Source organism: Sorex araneus, chromosome 7, assembly GCF_027595985.1.
Source record: "Sorex araneus isolate mSorAra2 chromosome 7, mSorAra2.pri, whole genome shotgun sequence".
In the NCBI taxonomy this organism is placed as follows: domain Eukaryota; kingdom Metazoa; phylum Chordata; class Mammalia; order Eulipotyphla; family Soricidae; genus Sorex; species Sorex araneus.
Window position 1 is genome coordinate 35,507,864 of NC_073308.1, and position 23,874 is coordinate 35,531,737.

The 23,874-nt window shown below is 57.1% G+C and overlaps 1 protein-coding gene across 2 annotated transcripts in view; it reads left to right on the forward strand.

The window, feature by feature from the left end:
* Positions 1-23,874, forward strand: part of LGR6 (leucine rich repeat containing G protein-coupled receptor 6) — a 122,077-nt gene that overhangs the window by 91,515 nt on the left and 6,688 nt on the right. Inside the window, exons 7-17 of one of the 2 annotated variants that reach the window (XM_055144615.1) lie at positions 6,937-7,005; positions 9,122-9,193; positions 9,336-9,407; positions 10,599-10,667; positions 11,772-11,843; positions 12,730-12,795; positions 13,820-13,951; positions 14,335-14,406; positions 15,994-16,119; positions 16,680-16,840; positions 22,827-22,907. In XM_055144615.1, coding sequence (XP_055000590.1) covers positions 6,937-7,005; positions 9,122-9,193; positions 9,336-9,407; positions 10,599-10,667; positions 11,772-11,843; positions 12,730-12,795; positions 13,820-13,951; positions 14,335-14,406; positions 15,994-16,119; positions 16,680-16,840; positions 22,827-22,907 — 992 coding nt within the window. The remainder of the gene's footprint in view (positions 1-6,936; positions 7,006-9,121; positions 9,194-9,335; positions 9,408-10,598; positions 10,668-11,771; positions 11,844-12,729; positions 12,796-13,819; positions 13,952-14,334; positions 14,407-15,993; positions 16,120-16,679; positions 16,841-22,826; positions 22,908-23,874) is intronic. The other variant, XM_055144616.1, reaches the window with a different exon arrangement.

The window sequence follows — 23,874 nt, forward strand, 5'->3', positions numbered from 1 at the left end:
GGAGGCTGGGAACTCCCCTCCAATTCCCTAGCACTTCCTCCCCTTACACCAGGAGAGCGCCAGCCAGTGGAACTTTCTGCAATGAAAGGGCTGTTCCAAATCAGCATTTCTAATCACTGTATCACTGTCATCCCGTTGTTCAACGATTTGCTCGAGCGGGCACCAGTAACGTCTCCGTTGTGAGACTTGTTACTGTTTTTGGCATAACCGAATACACCATGGTTAGCTTGCCAGGCTCTACCGTGTGGGTGGGATACTCTCGGTAGCTTACCGGGCTCTCCGGGAGGGGCAGAGGAATTGAAGCCAGGTCGGCCGAGTGCAAAGCACTTCAAGTATAGCGTGAAACGAACTTAAACATGACGTTTTGTTGATTTGTGATTAGTTTGCTCTTAAATAGCCTTCCATGAATAGTCAGGAGAAAGGCGCAGGAGGCTTGAGGGGGAGGGCTGGGGGACAGTGCTCTCGGCCACAGCCTTGTATTGATCTGATAATGAATGGGCAGCACACTGACCCTCTCCGGCCACTCCTTCAACTGGCAGCTAGTAACAAAACCATAGTCTCCCGGCAGTGGAGTAAGTGGTCACTCAGGCAGAGTGCCTAGTGCCTCACCAGGTGTATCCCATAGATGACCTGGAGGCCACTCAGAGGAGTGGACACCAGTGCAGGGAGACACACCTCCAGTCTCATCTCCGGTGATCGCTGTTACTCCACCAAATCCTATCGCCCTGCCCCAGGCCTTCCACACACACTTCCTTTAACCATGCTCACTCTGGAAGGCCCACCCAGACCCTCACTGTCTCCCTCTTGACATCCTTCCCTGCCATTGAGACTCAACTCGAAGGCCACTTCTCATGAAGCACTCTTGGCCTTAGTAGCTGTGTGACATCAGCCTGATCTCCCAAGTTCTGCTGCCTGGTCTATCCCCAGCGCCGGCCCTTCTGACAGAGGCTGCTCACTTTGTCTTGTGCCTTTATCCAGGCAGGTATGTTTTTTGATTTATTTTTGTTCTTGTGTTTTGGGGGCGGGGTGGTGGTGGTTTGGCCAGTAGTTGCAAAAATGCAGCATAATTTTTGTTTTTATTTATTTATTTGTTTTGCTCTTTCGGTCACACCTGGCGATGAACAGGGGTTACTCCTGGCTTTGCACTCAGGAATTACTCCTGGTGGTGCTCAGGGGACCATATGGGATGCTGGGAATCCAACCCGGGTCGGCCGTGTGCAAGGCAAACACCCTACCTGCTGTGCTATGGCTCCAGCCCCCGTTTTTAAAGTATTTTATTTTTAAATTTAATTTTAAATTTAATTTTTATTTATGTAAACACCATAGTTTACGAAGTTGTTCATAATATAGCTGTTACTGGCATTCAATGTTCCAACATCAATCCTGCCACCAGAGTGCTCTTCCCTCCACCACGTTCTCGTTTTCCCAAACACACTCGTGCCTGAATTTATTAGCTGCTACAACTAAGTGGCTAATTGGAATTATAAAACAATACTACAGTAAAAGAAAATTCATGGGAGTTGTTATATCTCACATTGTTAAATCCTTGTCTGTGGGTTTATGAAGCTGTTTGCTGCTCTCTGAGCCTTCTGTGTTATGGTTTTGTTTATTGAGACTAGTTAGCATTTATATTACCTTCCCATCTAATTTGGTGTTCACCTACTAGATGTCAGTATTGTGGGATTTGGAGGTATTGTGTGGCCATATATGTGGCTATGTGTTCCAGAAACACTAAGGTCTGTAGAATGGCGCCCATGAGCTTGTATGACGGTGGTGTGGGATGTGGGTGTAGCTACCGGAGCTTCTGAAAGCACAGGGGTGGGGTGGGGTGGGGTCAGGAGAAGTTGCCCGCCCCGACACGGAAGAGACCTCAGAGTTCTCAGCCTGAAAACTGGTGTACCTGGAATTTTCATTGGATTGGGGTCTCTGCAGAAATTAGTTGAGAAGTAGTGGCGGTGGGCCTTTGGCTTAGTGCCAGCTGTAGGGTTGTGGGTGCAGCTGCCAGGGGTGGGGGTTTAGGAGGGCAGGGACGTGGCCCACCCCCTTCTGAGAGCATCCCCGAGTTTTCAACCTGGATACTGGTGTGCCCATAATGTTGGCAGCTTGGCTTGCATCTCCTCTGAGATTTAGTTGTGACTCTGTAGAGCTGGGCCCGCGGGTGAGTGTTTCTGATGGAGGTTGTGGATGTGGGTGTGCAGACAGGAATGCTCCTACCGTCTCTGAAGCTAACTCTTTACCAGGCAGAATTCAGTGTGGATTGCGGGCCAGCAACAGAGCTCCATTGCACTCAGCTGAATCCATCAAAGGCCGAGAGAGTTGTCCACGACTCCTCCAGACAGTGAGAGTCAAGAACCACATCTCCTGGGTCTTGGGCGGGCGTCCAAGCCGTGCATTTGTGTAGATGGAAGCCTAGAGAAAACTCAGGCCACCTCATTGGCATGTGATTTGCAGAACTTGTTTTTAGACATTTGCACAATTTTTGATAGTTTTTTTGATAGTTCTCCCACATTTCTTTACAAAAATAGCCTTTAGTTCACATGCCTTTTCCCATGTCTCTTTTCCCACTGTCTGCTAGGCCATTCCTGGCAGAGTTCCTAGCCAGAAACTGCCAAGGACGGCTGGAACCTCTCAATCTGGCTGCCTGGTCATGGGCCCAATGAACTGGATAGAGTTTGCTGATAGCACAGGTCCAGGAGACGTCCAGAACCCCCGGGGTTGGGCAAGTCTAACAGTGCTCATGGATGGCTTGTGCTTTTCTTGACATCGACCTCAAAATCTTAAGGGTGTTTTCCAAAATACCCTGCATTCCCTCAAGAGCCCATCAGTGCTCTTGGCGAATCACTTTATCTGCCTTCTCATTGAGTCATTTCATATGCATTTGCTCTGTGTAATGTTATTTCGGTGTTTAGAAGGTGAAGCAAAGTTTCTTGAGTCTAGGAACTTTCATTCTGCTTGGGAAAGAGGAAATATGTATCCACTGGTGACATGAGGAAAGAAAAAGCAGATATCTTATTGTCTGTGGCTGTTTAACAAGTCACTCCTAAGCTTAGTGGCTTGGCACAGCACGAATTTGCTGAACCCCTGGATTGCATGGGCCCCTCTGGGCAGAGCTTCTGGAGGAGAGGGGCTGGCGGAGGAGGTTGCAGTCAGCTGCAGGCTCCTCCAGGTATAGAAGGTTCTAAATGGCCCCTCACACAGATGGGCCCTGGTGCTCACTTCTCTCTTCACCTGGTCCCCCTCATTCTGGGCCCCCTCGTGTTTTCCTTACCTGGTGGTGGGTAAGCTGCTCAATGAGTGTGCCTGTCACAAGGCCAGCTCCATTTCAAGTCGCCGGGAGGCCTCCTCTTGACAGGGTGAGCTGCCAAGGACCTGTGACCACTTCCATCCCCCTCAGCTTTGCTGGGGTATAATTGGCAATTACCACGGTGTAAGTGTGAGGCATGCAACATGTTGATTCGATACACTCCCCGCTTGCCAAACAGCCAGGTCTGCCTGTGGCCACTTTCCAGCTGCTGCACAGGGTGACGGCACAGTGAGTGAGGGTGTGCACTCACGGGGCTTCTCTGACCAGGTCTTTGCTCGGGCAGAGAGCTGGATGAAGTGAGCGAGTGACCCCCGGATACGTGGAATGGTGGTCCAGAGCACTGAGGGCAGACAAATGCTCTTCTTTACATTCACAACAATCCCACAAAGGCTGAGTCTCTGGAAAAAGGGGGGGGCACATCCAGCCATGCTCAGGGGGTGAAGAAGTGCCAAGGATGGAACTCTGGGCCTCTCTCACACTGGGCATGTGACCTGTCAGGGACTCCCCCAGGGGTTCTCCCCAGCTCTGTGTCAAGGCTCCTATAAGGATGTTCTCTTGGTACTTACGGAAAAGTCAAATTCTCCTGGGCAGCAGGAGGGAAGTCCTGAATGGCCTGGGCCGAGTTCAAGGAGGAGGGGCGCTCGGTCTGGACATCGTGCTGCCAAGGTGAATGATGTTGGCGCCTAAGAGCAAGAGTCCCTCTGTGCCATCGCTGCCACCCGCCACGACTGGGTTTTCTAGCCTCTTCTGGGACTCAGCATGCCCAGCTCGAGAGCAACACACCTGTCCATGCTCCTCGACTCCATCCTCTCATGCGGGCTGTTGGGCCACTCTAGGAGTTCAGGAAAGTTGGTGCCTTGAGGGCTGGAGTGGGGGGGTGAGTCTGATTCACTACAGCAGAGAGGAGCTTACCCTGCATGTGGCCAACCTGGTTCTATCCCCCAGACCGTATCAGGGGTGACTCCTGAGCACAGATCCAGGAGCAATCCCTGAACATTGCTGGGTGTGGCCCCCAAATCCAAAATTAAATTAAAAAAAAAAGTTTATAAAATCGAGCAGAGTCGGGTGGGGGTGTTTGTCATAATAGACCACTAGGGGAGTCTGAATGTAATCCGGGGACGGGCGGGGGTGGGAGGTGTTTGGGGGTGCGATTACCCAGCGCACTGGCTGTCGGATGCTTGTCAGGGCTCTTCTGGTCACGGGGCCAGGTTCCTGCTCCACCTGTGCGCTATTGCGTGTAAGGAGACAGGCATATCACACGCCTGTTATTCTCCCCGGAGCCACACCCTGCCAGGTCAGTCGGTACTTAAATGGCCTCTGCCTGGCCCCTGCTCTGGCACCACACGGTCCCCCAGGACAGTTGTCAGAGGCAAGCTGCCTTCAAGGGAGTAAGAAAGGGCAGGAAGAGAGTTGGAGGAGCTCCTAGCAGGTGTTGCAGGCCTTGGTTCGACCCTCAGCACCATACGGTCCCTGAGCCCTGAGCTGGAGGTGGACCCTGAGGACTGCCAGGTATGCCTCCAAACTAACCGGGCAAGGAAATGAAAATAGGGCCTTAGAGCAGTAGTGCAGCAGGGAGGGTATTTGTCTTGCAAGCAGCTGACTTAGGTTCGATCCCTGGCCCCCCATGGGACCCCCTGAGCATTCCAGGAGTGACTCCTGAGCACAGAGCCAGGAGTGAGCCCTGAGCATCACTGGGCGCGGCCCCCAAACCAACAATAAAAATAAATAAAATGAAAGACTGAGAAAATGGGTCGGGGTCATTCTGGGAGGCTCACAGAACCCAGTTACTGTGCCTTCCCTACTTCTCCTTGCCCAGGCCTGAGCCTATGTGCCAGCTACAGCAACCTAGAAGCATCCACTTTTCTAGAAGATATACGTCCCACCCCCGACTTCCCACCAAAGCAGCCACATTTCTCTATCCAGCTAACTCCTTGGACACTGAATATCTTCAAGCCAGCTTTAAAGGTTCCTCTATAGGTGTCAGGGAGAGAACTAGGGTTGCTGGGACATTTGCCTGGCATGTGAAAGCCCTGAGTTTGACCCTGGCACCGCACGGCCCCGGGTGGGTCTACAGCCTGCACTAAACCATCTGAGCCACATGGCTGGGCGAGTATCACAGGCCTGGCCCCCAGGCCCGCTGAGTACCGCTAAGAAGGATCCCCACTTAGCCAAAGGAAAAGAGAGAGAGGGAAAGAATGTTTTTATGAAAAGCAAATCTCTCCCCTGCCATCTCTGGCAGCAAGAGAAAGGAAGGGATCCCAGCTGTGACGGAAAAACATCCCCCAGAAGTCTCCATCTGCAGCACTGGGCCAGAGGACAGTACGGAGGCTAAGTCTCTCTTTTAGCTTGTGGCTTGGAAGCCTAGTGGTTCATAAACCCACCACCCCACCAGGAGCTCTGAGCATCTCCAGGTGTGGCTCTCTGAGCACAGAGCCAGGGGTGGCACCTGAGCACCGAGCCAGGGGTGGCACCTGAGCACCACGGGGCATCACCCCTAAACAAAAAAACTCAAGCACGCCATTCTTCTCCTGGCATCCCGGTCTTTGGGCCCTTTTTAGCTTCCAAAGTCATTGCCAATGATAATCAAATTTGCTCTTGGTGTCTTTGATGACCCTGCTGTCACGGTAAGGGGCACACAGAAGACCACCCTCAACAGGGAGGAGTCACAAAGCTGAGTCCCCCACTGCCTAAGCAACCTGTAGCCAACCCCCCTAAACTCATACTCTCGCCCTGGGCAGGCTTCCTGAAGGTAAGTGCCTGGGTGTGGGGCGGGGAATGAGTCTTTATGTTGTTTTCTCGGTTGGCTCTTTTGGCTATGGTTTTGTCTCCCCAGAGGTGCTGGGGGCCACCAGGGTACACCCAGCAGTGTTTGGGAGGCTAAGTTTGGTACCGAGAGTCAAAGCCGGGGTCCCCTCTGTGTGTGCTCACCAGCCCTTTGAGCACCCGCCCCTGCCCCAGCGTAGAGATCTCTTACTTTAAAAAATTCTGCCTGAAGGTTGTGCACATTTAAATTCCCACCCTGGGGTCCTCCAAATCTTGCTTCCCCACACGCTCACCACCTTCCCTTGCTGCCTCTCTCAAGCATGCTCCCCATCCTCTCAGTGATATCTGTGATGAGTGTTTCTAAATTTTTTAAAAGAAAATTGCATGAAGGGGTAAGAGAAAATAAAGACCCGCAGCCTTGCTCTCCTGACACGGCTGGGAGGCTCCGTTCATTTTCCTAGAAAAGGTGGCAGAGGCCAGAGAACAGCAGGGGCACCCTGTGAGGGAAGAATCCCCCAGTAACAGGGGTGTCGGGGGGGCGTATAGGAGTTCAAGGTGGTCCCCTCCCCAGCTCTGGATACCTCCAACATCTGAGATGGTTCTTAAAGAAGAGCCAATGGGGACTGTTCTGAGGGGTCGGTTCCAGGCAGTCACCTTCGAGTGTCCCCTCAAAACAGGTCTGCTGCCAGGAAGACACCCCAGGACTTGTGGAGTGGAATGTGCACATTTCACACCCACTTTCCAGGCACTGAGAGCTGGATCCAGCAGACCGGAAGAGCTGTGTCCCGGGCCAACTCTGGGGTTCGAGTGGCTGTGGACTGGGCTATGCAGGGGGCAGCCCTGACTGACAGCCCTGCTTTCTGTTCCAGAGATCTGAATTACAACGAGCTGCAGGAGTTCCCCGTCGCCATCCGGACCCTGGGAAGGCTGCAGGAGCTGTAAGCACCCTCCTCTCCCCGGCCTCCCTCACACCTTCACCTAACACACACACAGTCCTGGCAAACGTGAGCTCCGTGCCCTCCCGGCACCCCGCCCCTCTGAGCCGCCACTGGCCTCATGAGCTTGCTTTAGTGCAGTTCCGAGGAGGGGGTTGTGTCACCAGCAGATATGAGCCTTGAGGAGACAGGGCACAGGCCCTTAGCAGGCCGAGAGCTGGTGGCCAGGAGTGAGGAGACGGGATGGACGGGCTGGCAGAGTCACTCCTCAGCCCTCGTCCCCAGGGAGAGGGAGCGAGGACTGTTTGCCCACCTCCTTCTCCGGCATCCTTCAGTGCTAGCCTTCCTCTGCACCCACCATGCCAGCGCCATGCCCACAGCTGGTTCCAAATGAGGGCAGGACGGGACACCCGCAGGGAGCCTTCAGGCCCATCAAAAACACACAGGGCACGGGACAAAGCAGGATGAGGCAGGCATGTAGTGCCAACCTCACATCTCCCGGTATCAGCACCAATAACAAGGGGTCCTCAGAGCTGCAGCGGCCTGAAGCCTGGCGCGGTCTGGGTGGTACTCACGGCGGAGCCAAGGAGGCGTTTCAGACGGGTGAGTGTAGGGAAGACTCAGCAGGGAGTGAAGTGGACAACGATGACCACGGGAGAGCTGGCTTCCTGGAGGAGGGGCTCTCCGGAAACCTGAGAGATAGGGGACCAGAGTAAGGGCCCCGGAGGTTTATGATTGGAGCCCCCAAACTTTCAGCAACTCAGCATTGCTGCCTGAGACCTTGTGATACCTGCCCATGCCAGCCCCCTCAACCTCGCAGAAGTTTGAAGGGGTGAGGCCTGGTGGCGGGGCAGCTGGAGGGAAGGGGCTGGAGGAGACCGCTGGAATTCCTCCATCATCAACAAGCCCCGCAGTCAGACTCTTCCTTCCCACTGGGACGGGACAGAGAGGAGCTTTGAGTAACCAGCAGGGCATGGAGGGAAGCAAGTCAGCAAAGGCACAGGGACGGAATCATCAGGGAGAGGGGATGGAGGGCTCCATGGGCAGCAGCCAGCAGATCCATGGACTCTCGTGTATGTGCACGTGTGTCTATGTGCGCACACGCGTGTGCATGCTTTATGTGTGTGTATGAGCGCGTGTCTGTCTGTCTGCCTTCATCTATGAGTCACAGAAAACTGCTGAAGATCAAGGCTTCTGTCTTAGAATGTCTTAATCCCTCAGAGTTTAGGCCAGTACCAGATACAAGAGATATTTGCAACCACATCAAGAGCAAATTAACCTAGGAATGAACGAGCGAACAGGCTGAGGGTAGTCTCTGGGTGTCTGCAGGTATGCAAGGAGGGGGTCTGAGGTGTAAGGAGGTGCCTGAGGTGAGTGTGAACATGTAAGGAGGGTTCTGGGGTGAGTATGAGTATGTTAGGAGGGGGTCTGAGGGTGAATGTGAGGTGCAAGGAGGGTATCTGAGGTGAGCATGTGATGAGGGTATCTGAGTATGAGCTCTAAGAGGGTGTCTGAGGTGAATATGAGCATGTAAGGAGAGTGTTAGCATGTAAGAAAGATGGTAAGCGAAACAAGGCAACTGAGGTAAGGGTGACACAGAAAGAAGCCTCTGATGAGAAAGAGAGGCTTGGACGGTCTGCCCCAATTTTATTTTGAAATACTCTCCCCAGTGAGTGGGACACATGATCCCCAGCTTGCAGACCTGAGAGGTTCAGCTGCACCCACTTCCTCCTTCCTCCCAGCGCCATTGTCATTTCTGCTCAGCCTTCTCCCAGGCCCCAACGTTGTTGAGGGAACATGTCCCCCCCCCCTCCTCTGGGGTTTCTGTCACCAAGGACTAAGGAGGCCGTTCTCCTCTTGAGAGTGGAGTTCCATCTCTTACTCCTGAGATATTCTCCCAACTTTTCCCTCTACACTTGGAAGGGAAGAGAATGAGTGGACGAGAATGACGAGAAAGAAAAGTCACAGGTGGAACTTGAACCCAGGGCGTCCCCTGGTCCTCTGCCCCATTGGTTTCCCTTCTGTTCTGTTGGCTGTGGGTCTCTTTGTGGGAGAGAATTCCGTCTCTCCCTCTCCGTCATCTCTGCAAGCCCCACTGATCCCTGCTACTGTCTTCCAGAGGGTTCCATAACAACAACATCAAGGTCATCCCAGAAAAGGCCTTCATGGGGAACCCTCTCCTGCAGACTCTGTGAGTACCACCTTGCGTCTGGGTGCTTCTGGAGGCAGGAGCAGGGTGCCCTCCTGGTGCTCTTTCCTGGTCTTCGTGGGCCGGAGGAGAAAGCAGAGCCCAGGGCCAGACTGAGCTGAGCGTTTGGGCCTCTTTCTTCCAGACACTTCTATGATAACCCAATCCAGTTCGTGGGAAGGTCGGCGTTCCAGTACCTGCCCAAGCTCCACACTCTGTAAGTCGGACCTGCAGGTGACCACAGTCTGTCCGGCTCCTTTCCCTGCGCACCGCTCCCTACCTGCCCTGAGCCCAGCTCTCACCTGCAAGGCCAGCTCCCACCGGAAGCATGGTCGCCAGAGATCCACGGGGCCAAGCCCCTGATCCATATCTTGCCAATGCCTCCCTTTAACCCCCCAGCCCCTGCCTCCCACATCTTGCAAAGCCTAAGCCTGACCTGGTCTCTTGGGGTGACTGCTCCACAAAGACCTGCCAAAGGGGGAAGGAGCAAGCAGCTGACCTTGGAGCATGCACACTGTCCTCTGTGGCACCGTCTTCATCACTTTGGGTAGAAAACGCACCTCTGTGGCTTTTCTCCCTCTTTTCACTCCCAGCCCAAGTCCAGCTCTTTCAAAATTGCTTCCAGCCATTACTCTCAACTTCACAAGGACATGACTCACGTCTTTAATTTACAAACTTCACTTTCATGTCCATTAATGCACTTTAGCCACACCTGAACGGAAGGGGGTGTTTCCTTAATCCATTTTATAAGCTGTATCCTGAGGCCCCCCTCTGCCTAGCCACAAATTCCAGACCCTATGCTCATTCTGGACTGATGCTGACATCATTTTCTTGTTGTTTGGGGTCCACACCCAGCCATGCTCAGGGCTTATTCCTGGCTCTGCACTCAGGGATCACCCCTGGTGATGCTCGGGAGATGATATGGAATGCCAGGGATTACACCAGGCCAGCTGCATGCAAAGCAAGCGCCCTCCTCCTCGTGGTACTCCTCGTGGTACCAGCCACACCGACATCATTTTTCATAGTGTCCGTGTGGGCCCATGCTCCCATCCAGATGGGCAGGTGGGAGGAACAATGCCACCGTCTAAAGCAGTTTCAGAGAAGCAATGGAAGGTTCTCACAAAGCCACAGCAGATGAGAGTGTCAGGGAGATCCAGCCCAGGCCCTGACAGGAAAACCTCACCATCCTGGACTTTTCCAGAAGCAGCCAGCCTGCGGTTTTTTGGACAACTGCCCCCCTCTGTGGCCTATATTTTGTATAACTGATGGTAATCTGTCAGTTGCTGAGGGTGATCTAGAAGTGCGTCGAGCTCAGAATGACATTTCCCAAGAAGAGTGGGTTCCTGGTGGGAGCCCACGGGGGTGCCGCGTGTCCAGCTCAGGGTCCAGCTGTCACCTCTATCTCCAGATCTCTGAACGGGGCCACAGACCTCCAGGAGTTCCCGGATCTGAAAGGCACCACCAGCCTGGAGATTCTGTGAGTGTATACGCCCGCCCTCCTCCTCCTCGTCACACTCCCCACAACCCTGCCCCCACATCACCCAGGACCTCGGCTCTCTGCCTCCCCCTTTGTCCTTTGCTGCTTGCTTCTGCCTGGCTCCAGCCTGGCCCCGAGGTCCCCTGGCTCAGTCCTGGGGCCATGGTCATAGCCTCACGTGACAGAGGGGATTAGGGACGCTCCTCTTCCCCTCTTGACTATACTCGGGCTGGGGGTGGGGGGCGGTGCACATCAGAGTCCCTAACCCCAAACCCAAGGAGGGAGGGGATGAAACCTCCTCTCCTGCCCCTCTGAAGCTTGCTTCCCAAGACTTTCTCCTGCTTCTACTCTAGCCGCTAGAATAGGGAGGGGGTTGGAGCAGGCAGGCCCCGAGCCAGGTGAGAGGATGAGCAGAACCATCAAGGGACCACCCAGCGTGAGTGGAGGGTGTCAACTGTCCTGGCCACACGTCACAGCTCACTGAGGGTGTGTCCGGGCTGCAGGTGTGTGCAGGGCTTTGTTCTGCCTCGGATGTCGCCCCCAAATCCGTGACATGTGGAAACCGCCTCCAGAGAAGGCCCTCCCTCCCCAAGGGTGACGCTGGTCTGGAGTCTTTACTGGGACTGTCTGTCCCCACGCCAGGCTTGTGCTCCCCCTGGCCCAGCACCCTGGTGCCTTTCTCCCCTGCCAGCCTCCTCTCCCTTCCCTAAGGCCCAGGGGGCAAGTGCTGTGCTTGCTTTGTAGGGCCTGTGAGGGTCCCAGAGCAGAGAAGATTCCAGGCCCTTTCCTGCAAAGCTAGTATTGCTAGGGACCATTAGGACCTTGGGTGGCGCCAGGCTGGGCCAGGCCTGCCATCTGCCGAGCAGAGGCCCTGGCTGTGCCCCAGCTGCCCAGGAGCCCCGGGGAAGCTCAGGGCCGGGAGTTCAAGCTTCTTCTCTGTCCCCACAGCCCCACCTGCTGCCCGCACCTCCCGCCAGTTTTCTTTCGGGAACTCTGTGTGCTCACATCAGTATCAGACTCCGCTGAGAATGGAGGGCAGGGAGAAAGGGCGGCGGCGGCTGGAGCCTGGGGCTGGTGCCAACTCTGTCTCTGTTCTCCCTGCAGGACCCTGACCCGCGCGGGCATCCGGCTGCTCCCACCGGGGATGTGCCAGCAGTTGCCCAGACTCCGAGTCCTGTGAGTGGCTTGTGAGCCTGGTGTCCTTGCCCCCGTGGCCTGGCAAAGGCCTCTCCGGCCTCTGTCCAGCTTGGCCCCGACTCTTTCTGGAGAGTGGGCTGGCTGGGGCTGCAGTGAGAACCTGCCCAGTTGGTGTGTCCATTTCTGCCTGTCCAAGAGAACCCCCCCAAGCCCCAGGAATCAGGAGGCAGCCCTGAGGGGGGGGGGTCTGCCCCTTACCTTGTGGGATGAATTCTGAAATCTCTGAACTTCATCTCCTTATTTGCAAAACGTGGAGAAAAACCTGGGCGGGTTGAACAAGCATGCCAGGCTCCGAGCCTGGGTGCTCACACCTCCCATCAGCTCGGCACCTGGTCTGATTGCCATGTGTACCCAGGAAAATCCCTTCTGAAAATGCAGGAAGGCAGTTTTCCTCTCCTGCAACTCCAGAGGCCTCCATCTGACAGGAGCCCCCAGCTGGGAGGGGGAGCGGGACCCTGGGAAGAGCACCAGATTCTGGAGATTGGGGCTCTAGACTAGCCTGACCACTAGTGCCCAGTCTCCGTGCCTCAGTTTCCTCATCAATTGGGAGGCACTGGGTGAGATGACCCCAGGAGGGCCAGCTCAGATGGTCTTTGTCGGGCTAAACACAGGAACTAGAGGTGCTGGTTACTTGGGTGCTGACCAGACTGTGCACAGCTCCATGTCCCTCTGGGGCACTTTCGGTTTCCCAGGCCATGCCCCTCACTTCCGGTTTCCCAGGTCACCGTATAGACGGATGCCCAGGGCTGCAGGGCAGTAAGTCTGTGGACACAGGTTCTGGAGGCAGGTGTCGGCAGCCACGCTAGCCAGCTGGGCAGCCCACTGGCCCCACCTCACGCCCCCTGGCACTGCCTCTCGTCCCCAGGGACCTGTCTCATAATCAAATCGAGGAGCTGCCCAGCCTGCACCGGTGTCAGAAGCTGGAGGAGATGTGAGTCTGGAGGAGAGGAGTGGAGCCCGTCTGGGGTGGGAGGCAGCCAGCCCACCTGACCCTTTTCTTTCTCAAACCCGGTGGCACCCCACAAGTTAGGGCTGGGAGCTCGGCCACTACCCGGGAAAGGCACCTCGGACTCAGGACAGACCTGGAGGTGGCCCCTAGAGACACTTCACATGATTCTGTGAGCGGTCGAGGCGGGGGGCCATTCGGGGCTGGGGCGGGCTGGGGGAGGGAAGGTTTCAGAGGGCCTCATGCCGCGTCTCCGAGCTCACTCTCATCTCCCCCCCCCCCCCCCCGCATGCACACGCACAACATTTGCTTTTGAAAAGAAAATAATCACTTTGGAAACCCTCTTCAGACCTTGCATGCAGCCAAACCCAGCTCCATCCCCGGCACTGCCTATGGCCCCCTAGGCACTGCCAGAGACGACTCCTGAGCACAGAGCCAGGAGCAGCCCCTGAGCACCTCCTGCGGGTGACCCAAGCCCCCCGGACTCCCTCTGGATCTTCTGTGGGCTCTGTTTACCCAGCACTGGTTGTCTCAAGTTCCGGGCGCCCTCAGGCTTTCTGTATCTGACCGTCCCTTTGGGGTCCAGGGCAATGAAGGGGTTGGAGGGTCTGTCCTGTCAATCTAGATGCCAGAGGAAGGGGTGGGGGGTCCTCAAGAGTGCCAAGGCCCAGGGGCCGGCCCCATTCAGACCACCAGTGCTCACGCTCTGCTCTCAGCGTGACCCCTGTCTTGGGCTGTCCAAGGGCTGGGCCAGGCTGTGCGGCTGGGCTAGGGTCTGAAAGACCCACGGGTAGGACTGGCTGGGCCGGGAGCCAGGCTCAGTGGGAACCCTGGAAACTGACTCCCTTTGGGGCCACAGGGATGGTTTCTGGCTTTGTCTCCTGACCCACTTACCCAAGGCAACCGGATCCCCTTGTCCCTTTAATTCTGGTGACTTCCGCGGGCCAGGCCCTTTCTTCCTGTGCCAGGAGAAGTGGGGGTGCTCTCCTTTCTTCCTCCCCGTGTGCAGGGGGTGTGGAGCAGCGCCAGGCTCCTCGCCGATGGGCTCATCCACATTCTCTCCTGCTAGCGGCCTCCAGCACAACCGCATCTGGGAAATCGGAGCCGACACCTTCAGCCAGCTCAGCGCCCTGCGTGCCCTGTGAGTCACGGGAGGACCCCGGGTGGGTCTCTCCAGCCGTGCTCAGGCCTTTGCACACGTGTAGATGACACAACAAAGTCTCCCCGTGCGCCGCACACACAAGAGACTCAGCCCGACGTCGCCCCTTCCCCGCCCCCTGCATGCCCATGGCTTCTCAAGCCACTTTCCCAGCGGGGACCCAGGGGCCACGAATCCCCGGGGAGTGGACAAGCTCTGAAGCCCTGGCCAGAAGGGGACACAGACAGAAGTTCCCTGTCCCCAAAGGCGGAGGTTGCTGCTTTGGGAGGCCCTTGGGTGGGCAGGAAGGGGGAGCCCACCTGGGAGCAATGAGTATTCCACGTGTCACCAACCCCTCCTGTCTCGTTCTCTCTGCTCCTCTGCAGTGACCTGAGCTGGAATGCCATCCGGTCCATCCACCCTGAGGCCTTCGCGACCCTGCACTCCCTGGTCAAGCTGTGAGTGTCCACTTCGGGCTCCTCCCGGGGCTGAGAGCAGTGGGACCTGGGGGCTGGCAGCAGGGCCTGGACCGCCTCACAGTGGGCGCCTGTGTCTGTGACCGCGTGTCCTGGGCGTGGGCCCGGCCCAGCAGTCATGCTCAAGGTCCGTTCAGGCTCCGGGGCCTGATTCCCAGAGAGCCGCCCTCTGCAACTCTGGAACTCTCAGCAGCCAGTGTCGGGGGTAGCTCGGCCGCCCCCGTACAGCCCCTCCACCAGCCTCCTTCTGAACTGAGAGTATATGTGAGCCGAACCCCTTCAAAGCACAGGGGTGGGGGACCCAGTGCCCCAGAGCTCAGTGGTCCCCTGGTTCCTGAGACTGTCGTTCTTCAGGGCATTTCGGGTCCTCTGAATTGCATGGCAGACCAACAGAGACCAGAGAGTGATGGACACCTGGTCGCGGGCCAGGTCAGATGGGGCCTCTGTGGGGCTGCCACATACCGTGGTTCAGGCTGGGCACTGCTCCAGGGCTGCTACTACCTGGTCACCAGACTGTGTCCTAAAAGCATGTCCACTCAAAAGGGGCCCCTGGAATTCCAGCTGGAGCGATAGCACAGCAGGTCGGGTGCTGGCCTGACGCAGCCAGTCTTCGCTTAGTCACCGGTACCCTGTATGGCCTCCTGACCCCCACCAGGAATGATGCTTGAGCACAGAGCCAAGGAGTCAGCCGTAAGCACTGTGGGGTGTGACCACCACGAAGACTCCTGGGGCCAGATCCAGCCCTGACCTCGGCGACCCTGCGGCCCCGCCCTCCCTCGCAGGTGGCCTCCCAGTCCAGGGAGAAACTGAGTCAGCCCAGGGCTGGACTGCAGCGGCCCCTCCCAGGCCCGCTGTCTGGGCTCTGGGCCTCGGCCCGGCCCGACTCTCACCTCCGTCTCTCCTGTTTGCTCTACTCCTGCCAACTAGGTAGGGGAGATATTTTTATCCCTTTGAAAGATGAGGACATTGAAAGGCGGGCCGTTTGTGACTCCCCGGGTTACGGGGGGAGCTGGCAGCCATGCCCGGCTTCCTGCCTCCAGCCCAGGCTGTCTGCGCGGGCCGGCTGTGGGCGCCGCAGCCCAGGGGGTAGCTGCCCCGGCGCCCTCTGATGTGGCTTTGGTGGGAGCCGTGTGCGCTCACCTCTGGCTACCAAGCTGGGCCCGCACCACCCACAGCAAGGACTGCTGCCCCTGGTGAGAGGGCAGCTGGCCCTGCCCGCCCCTCAGTCTGGCTGCTTGGAGCGTCAGAGAGCAGGGGAGGGGGGGGCGGAGTCAGCGCCCCCCAGCGGGCTGGTCGGGAAGCCCTGGGTGGAACGTTGGACACGGGGCTCTGTTCCCAGGAAATGGGATGGTTTGGCGGCTGCTCGGAGCAGCCCCTAGCCTGAGGTCGGCACTCAAGGAAGCCGGGGAGGGGCGCGGGGTCAGTGACGGGGTCTCCGGCCACTCTGCCGTCCTGCTCTCTAGTCTGTGCCCAGCTCGTCCTTGGCTCCTCTCCTCTTGCTCCCACCCCGGGCACACTGGCCATGCCCCAGCAGGCCCTCCTCTGACCCCCTGACGTCTACCGTCCTAGGGACCTGACGGACAACCAGCTGACCGCCCTGCCCCTGGCGGGCCTGGGGGCCCTGAAGCACCTGAAGCTCAAAGGGAACCCGGCTCTCTCTCAGGCCTTCTCCAAGGACAGTTTCCCGGAACTGAGGTGAGGGCCAGACGGGCCCGGAAATGTCGCAGCTCCTTGCCGAGGGTCTCACCGAGGTTGGCTGGAGCGGTGCAGGTCTCCCCTGCTGAGCATCTCCCCTGGCCCCAAGGGGTGCCCCTCGGGACACTGAGTCCTTCTGTGAGCACAGAGGGGGAGAAGGGCCCTGCCGGACCTGTACCCCTCACTGCACGTGGGCCCCGGGGATGAGTCAGCCAAGGGGGACCCCCCCCACCCAGGAGCTGGCACCTGCCCTCCCCACACAGGGGGCCCAGGGAGGGCCGGGTGACCGGCCAGGAGAGTCCGCAGGAGAAGCTGTCTCCTAAGATGACAAGAGCTGCTGGCTGGAGGGGACAGAGCCCCCGAGTTGTCAGATTTGGGGAGACCGTTCCCCAGTCTAAGCCAGACGCAGGACACCATAGACGACAGGTCGTGCTCCTCCCCCTGCCTCGGTTTGCCCCATGAGCAAGGAAACGTGGGGTTCTCCTCCCGGCAGGGCCAGGTTGCGGCCCCTCGTGGAGGAGGCCCGAGCAGAGTGTCCCTAAGGCCACCCTCTCGCCCAGGATCCTGGAGGTGCCCTACGCCTACCAGTGCTGTGCCTATGGCGTCTGTGCCAGCTTCCTCAAGGCCGCCGGGCGCTGGGAGGCCGAGGACCTACACTCCGAAGATGAGGAGACTCCGAAGCGGCCCCCCGGCCTCCCTGCTGGGCACAGCGAGAGCCACTGTGAGTGTGGGCTGGGTTGGTGGGGGGGGAGATGGGAGAGGGGGCCTGGGGCAGCCCCCGGTGCGGCGGGGAGAGTTCGGGGGCGGGGATCCTCTAGCAGATTCGCACCCGGTCGCTCCAAGGCTGGGCCCTGGGGTGCTGGTGGGGAGAGACAGGACAGAGGCAGTGACAGCACCTGGTAGCCTGGTATTTGGGGGCTTTGCCCTCCCTCGGGACACCAGCGTGTCCTCGTCCCTGCCTCCCTGCCACGTGGCCCTGAGCCCTAGCGCAGCCCCAGAGAAGGCCGCTCTTCCACCAGTCCCACAGAGCTCGTGGTTGAGCCCTGATCCCGCTTTCAGAAAGAAGTCCCTTCCCTTATGTCCTGGAGTCGGGGAGCAGGCTGGGGTGCTTGGCTGTCCAAGGGCACCCACCTCCCACCCTCCACTCCAAGGAGGCCCGAGGGGCCCCGACGTGCACGAGGGCGTCTGCCTCTGAGAAGGGCCTTGTTGCCCGGCGGCCCTGGCCAGACCTGGCTGTTTTGGAAGACTCGGGGGAAATCCAATGTTACGGTGGAAGGCAGGCCGCCAGGAGGGCGCGGAGGGACTGTCGACTCGCTGGACTCTTGGGTAACGGGTAGAAAGAACTTCCGTTCTCCATGCCGGACACAGCACAGACAGGCTCAGGAGGAGAGAGAAAAGGGGCCCTGGATTTTCCGTTTCTTTCCCTGCCTCTGGTTTGGGGGCTACATCCAGCCGAGCTCCCTGGCTCCTCCATGATCCATGCTCGAGGGTCTCTTGTGGAGGTGCTCAGGGGACCCTACAGTGCCAGGGAGCAAATCAAAGCCTGCAGAGTATGCGCGCCAGCCCACTGTCTCTCGAAACGATGTTTTAGTTGGGGAAGGAGGGACACTTCCGGCAGTGCTCAGGGGGTTGCTCCTAGCTCTGTGCTCAGGGAACCATGATGTACTGGGGGCCCAAACTGGGCCTCCCTGGGGCTGGAGAGATAGTACAGCAGGTCCAGTACTTGCCTTGCATATAACTGACCAGGGTCAATCCCTGGCACCCCTTATGGTCCCCTGAGCACCACCCAGAGTGATCCTTGAACACTGGGAATAAGCCCTGAGCACTGCTGGGTGTGGCCCAGCTCCCTCCCCCTCAAAAAATCCCCAAAACAAAAAAAAAATTTAAAAAAACACCCACAAAAACACATGCGAAGCTTATGCTCAGCCCTTTAAGATTTTTCCTCTGGCTTGGGGCTGGAGCAATAGCATAGCGGGTAGGGCGTTTGTCTTGCACACGGCCGACCCAGGTTCGATTCCCAGCATCCCATCTAGTCCCCTGAGCACCACCAGGAGTGATTCCTGAGTGCGGAGCCAGGAGTAACCCCTGAGCATCACCAGGTGTGACCCAAAGAGCAAATAAATAAATAAATAAATTTGGAGTCATTATAAAAAGGAAAAAAAAGAGATTTCTCTGGCTTTTCAATGTCAGTCATCCCCTCCACAATTTTCAACGCAGAAGTCGAACTGGAAAACCCAATCTGAGCCCAAGAAGAACAGCTCACGGTCTCACGCTGGTGTAGACAGAGCTGGATTCTAATCGCTGTCCACCACGGGGCAGCCTGGGGCCTGATTCTGGCTGAACCTCACTGTCCTTGTGTGTGAGATGGGCAGGTGACGCTCATCAGCTTGGTGCTGGGACAAGGAGTCGTTCCAGCAATGGCAGAGGCCGTTGGCGGCCGTCAACCATGATGACTGCAGGGGACACCACAGTCGTCCAGGGCATGCAGGACACAGCCTCTGGACACATGTTTGGAGAGTATCAGGGGGCCCCTGAGACAGTCCCTTGTGAGGTACCTCCCCAGGGAGGGAGTAAGTACCCGACACGGAGTCCAGCACGGCTGGCCCTGGGCCGGCAGACGGCCATCCCCAGAGAACATTCCGGATGCCTGTTGTACACTCCCTCAGGGGCTGGAAGGAGGAATGGAAACTTCCCTTCCTCAAGGTGAAACTTTCCACCGGCTTAGGTCCTGGGGAACCGCAGGGCGTCGGGACCGTGGGCTGCCTGCCGCGGGGAACGGGAGCTAGGGCAGGGCCCCCCACTTCCTGTGGGAGCTCGAGCCGGAGGAGGAACGAGGAGGAACGCCAGGAGCTGCTGCGGCAGCCAGATTCGATTTCCTCGCGTTTGAAGAGTGGTTACTTAACACCTTGGCGGTGACTTTCCCAGCCTCAGACGGAGCTGCCGGCCGCACCCCCTGTGTTTCATTCATGCCTCTTCGCTTCAAAGAACCGCCGAGCCCTTTCTGGAGAGCAGGGCGGGCAGAGAGGAAAGGTGGTGGGGGCGGGGGGGGGGATTGCAGGGCTGTGGGCACACCCGGCACCCCCCGCCTGCCCTGATGGGGTCAGCGCCTCCCTCCCTGCCTCCTCCCTACTGAAAGGGGGTCTCCATTAGGTGGCAGGTGGGGGAGCAGGGGGTGGGGGACGGGGGGGAAGAATCTACCCCGGGAGATATCCATGAGTGCCAAAGAGGGGGGCACGTGGCCCAGAGAGTCGTCCCCTCACCACCCGTACGGCCACTGTCCCTTAAACCTAAGTCAGGGGCTTTATTGTTTTTCTCTTTTTCTGACTCATGACCTTTGAACAGGAGTCAGGAGGTACCTCAGGCTCTGCATGCTGGGGCCTGGGTTCCATCCCCAGCACTGCACGGATCCCCCCAGCACAGCCGGGAACGGCACCCCTTGAGCACCCACGTGTGTAGGCCCCCAAACAATAATAACAACAACAGGGGAGCTAAAGCACCACTCAAGCTTCCAGCCTGTCTCGAGAAACTAAGGCTTTGTGGGATATTTTAAAAATTGGTTTGGGTAGGCCGGAGCAATAGCACAGCGGGGAGGGCGTTTGCCTTGCATGCAGCCGACCTGGGTTCAATTCCCAGCATCCCATATGGTCCCCCGAGCACCGCCAGGAGTAATTCCTGAGTGCAGAGCCAGGAGTAACCCCTGAGCATCGCTGGGTGTGATCCAAAAAACAAACACAACAACAACAAAAAAAACATTAATAAAAAATTGGTTTGGGGCGATAGTCAACTATTCCTGGCTCTTTGCTCCGGAGTGACCCCTTGCGGTACTCGGGGACCAACCATTACATGCTGTGCCAGGAATTGAACCAGGGCGGGCCATGTACAAGGCACGTGTCTTAATCCCTATCTCGTTTCTCTGGATCCAGGAAATGAAGGTTGTATTCTCCAGCGAAAGCCCTTCAAAATGAAATAATCAGTGGGAAAGATACTTTAAAGTTCTGAAATGTCTTCAACAATCATTTCAAAGTTCTTACAGAGTTCATGGGCCCCCGAGAGATCCCTCCCACCTGGAACTCACCGCCCTTAGTTAAGAGATGTTATAGCTGGTGAATAAGAAGAAAATGTCTCAGGAGCTAGGTGGGTCTTGGCAGCAGAGTGCTGGCTTGCGTCTGTGACGCCCTGAGTTTGATCACATCACCTCCCCCCACCCCACCCCACCACCCCAAACACGATCCCACTCGACTTCAGCAGGTAGCAGCATTTCTGACCAGTAGGTTTCCTCTAGAGACCTATTTTCTCAGAATAGTAAAATGGCAACTCTGACTCCAGTTGGGGGAGATCATTAAAGCCTGTCTTGTCCAGTTTCTAGTTGGGTTTAGAAGTTATCTTTCTCACGGGAATGTCTGCTTCAGGAATTCCCATGACAGACGATCTGTAAAGTTCTCCCAGGCATCCTCCCCACCTGTCCAGAATCCAACCCTACCCGGGAAGGCAGAAGGCTGGAAAGGTGGGGCCAGACATCGGACAACCCTGGTCGAATTCTGCCCTGTGCTCTCTGGCTATGAGACCTAGGGAAACCCACCTGCCTTTATTCTATTTTTATTGATAGCACATCTCTCCCAGTGGTGGGCCTGACTCTGCAGGATTGATGGCAATCTCTTAGCTGACTCAGCACCGGGATCTGATGGCAGATCTCTTAGCTGACTCAGCAGGACGGAGACCTGAGGAGAAATCTGTTAGCTGACTCAGTGCTGAGCCCTGATGGCAGGTCTGTTAGCTGACTCTGAGGCACGGGGCCCTCGTGTTCTCCTCCATAAGCTCCCTGAGAGCAGGACCATCTCGCCCTGCCCTTCGCTGTGTTGCTCCATACTGGCCTGGCATGCGTGGACACTTTCAGATTTCCACTTCACTTCTCCATCACTCGGCACTGTGGGAGCTAGAAGCCTTCCCAGTTTACCAGGGAGGACCAGAACACATCTGATGCAATTGCCCTCTGGCCCTTTAATTCTTTCTTCTTCTCCTTCTCCTTCTCCTTCTCCTCCTCCTCCTCCTCCTCCTCCTCTTCCTCCTCCTCCTCCTCCTCCTCCTCCTCCTTCTTCTTCTCCTTCTCCTTCTTCTCCTTCTCCTTCTTTTTTTTTTCTTTTTGGGTCACACCCGGCGATGCACAGGGGTCACTCCTGGCTCATGCACTCAGGAATTACTCCTGGCAGTGCTCAGGGGACCATATGGGATGCTGGGAATTGAACCCGGGTCGGCTGCATGCAAGGCAAATGCCCTACCCGTTGTGCTATTGCTCCAGCCCCTCTTCTTCTTCTCTTTTAATGAAATAAAATAGCTTTCCTGAGGGAGGATACAAATTCTAAGGAGAGTATGAGTTCTCAAGACGGAGGGAGGGGGAAGAGAGAGAGAGACAGAGAGACAGAGACAGAGAGAGACAGAGAGAGAGACAGAGAAGAAAGGCCAGAAGGAAAAGGAATCCAGACCCTGAAGGATGCAGGCACCCCCAGAATGGAGTGGGGACCCCGAGGGTGGTGCGCCCCAGCAGGAAGAAGTTGCATGTCCAGGACAGAGGTGGGCTGTACCTCAGTCTCTCCGCCGAGCTTGACCCACCCCAGGACTGTCCACAAGGTGCAGGAGTGATTCCCTCACTTCTGGGAGGCTCCAGCTCTCTGAGGGCAGGGCTGGCTCCCCACACCCCAGCCTAAACTGTCCCTGACTGCTCTGACTATTCCTAAACAGCTCCTACCCCCCACCCCCCATCTCTCAGAACACATGCGGCAGCTACACAGCCTTGAGATGTGCCCAGTGCCTGGGCTCACGTTTGGCACAGTCCCAGGGCAGCCTGGCCCGTGCAGAGTGGCCTCTGGCGAGGAGGGCTACCTGGGGAGGAGGCCGCCGGGCATGCTGGGAGGAGGAAGAGCCAAGCAAGGGGTAGCAACGCAGAGCAGACCCATTTGGTTTTGTTTGCTTTTTAAAACTGTACTTTACCGAATCACCAGTTCTTTCACCAGTGTTCCCAGTTTCCCTCGGGCCATGTCCCACCCTCCCCCCAGTCTGCCTCCATAGCAGGCTCTTCTCTCTCTCTCTCTCTCTCTCTCTTACTCTCTCTCTCTCTATATATATACATATATATATAGTATATATATAGCAATGTAGCACTGTAGTCCCGTTGCTCATCAGTTTGCTCGAGCGGGCACCAGTAACGTCTCCATTGTGAGACTTGTTGTTACTGTGTTTGGCATATTGAATACGCCACGGATACTTGCCAGGCTCTGTCGTGCGGGCGGGATACTCTCAGTAGCTTGCCGGGCTCTCTGAGAGGGGTGGAGGAATAGAACCCGGGTCGGCCATGTGCAAGACATATATATATTTGCGTGTGTGTGTGTGTATCTCCTTTTAGGTATTATGGTTTGTAACACATGAAAGGTCATCATGTCTGTCCCTCTGCCTCTCAGCACGCAGTTCTCGTCCAGAGCGATCATTTCCAACTATCATTGTCCTCGTGCCACCTTCTCTATCCTGACCGCCCTCTCCTCCTGACTTGTGGCAAGCTTCCACCCATGCACCAGTCCTCCTAGCAGCCCTCTTTGGCAAACCAAGTGTCCGCTGACACGCAGGGCTACTTACTAGGTCGGGTATCTCGAGAAATGGGGGCCTGGACTGACAACCAGGACCAGGGTCCTCACCCACATTCTCGTCTCCCCTCTCAGACGACCTGGACCTGGACGAGCTCCAGCTGGAGCTGGAAGACTCAAAGCCAACCCCCAGTGTCCAGTGCAGCCCCATTCCAGGTGAGGCCCGGGGCGCCGGGGTGGGGGTGTAGGACTGGGGAATCACCTTATGAGGTGCCAGTGCAGCCTGGATTGTCTATGATCCTGCTTGGGCCTGGGCAGGTCGGGGTGGGGTGGGGAGTGGGGGAGGGCAGTGTCTTCTGGCAATTTCTGTGGTGAGGAGCTAGCGTTCTTTCCCTTAATGACTATGGGGGGAGCCCCCCAAGGGTGGGACAGAAAGAGGGGAGTCCAGCAACTTTCAGCAGCAGGTGATTCCCAGATCCTGCTGCCAGGAAGGCCTGTGTCCGTGAGGATGTGTGCGGTGACCCCGTCGTTCCGGGCAGGGGAGGGGCTGCTGCACTTCCCCTCTGGATCCTGCCACCACACGGCTCCCCGTCCCTCTCCGCTCCACCGCAGGGAGACGCCGCCTCTCCGGACACGTGGGCAGGAGAACCCCCTGTCTATTCCCTTTGTAAAATGTTGCTGGAGTTCTGATAGGGACTGCACTGAAGAGCAACGGGGAGGACGCACACCCAGCGGTGCTCAGGGCTTGCTCCTAGCTCTGTGCTCAGAGCTCCCTCCTGGCCGTGCTCAGCAGGCCTTGTACCTGGGGGCAGAACAAGGCCCACCAAGACCAGTGCCTTGCCCCCTGTTATTTAGTGCTTGTCCTAAGAGCCACCGTCTAGATCCCTACAGCCCAATAAGAAAACTGTCTTTGTCATGGCACAGTTTCCTACAGTGTCTGGCGCGCCGTCCCTTCCCTGGGCACAGGGTGCTGAGGCCATTCCGGAAGGCAGCGGTGCACCACTCAGGCCGGGCCAGGAACTGTTCAGAATGGACAGGAAGCGGTGGACAGTGTGCGTCTTCTATTCACGCTCCCCGCCCTCTCCGTTTTCCAACGTTCCATCTTCCTTTGGCTCAGGCCCCTGCGCCCTGTCCCTCACCCGCCCTCTCTAAAGCCCAAACAGCGCCAACGTCCCACACCTGC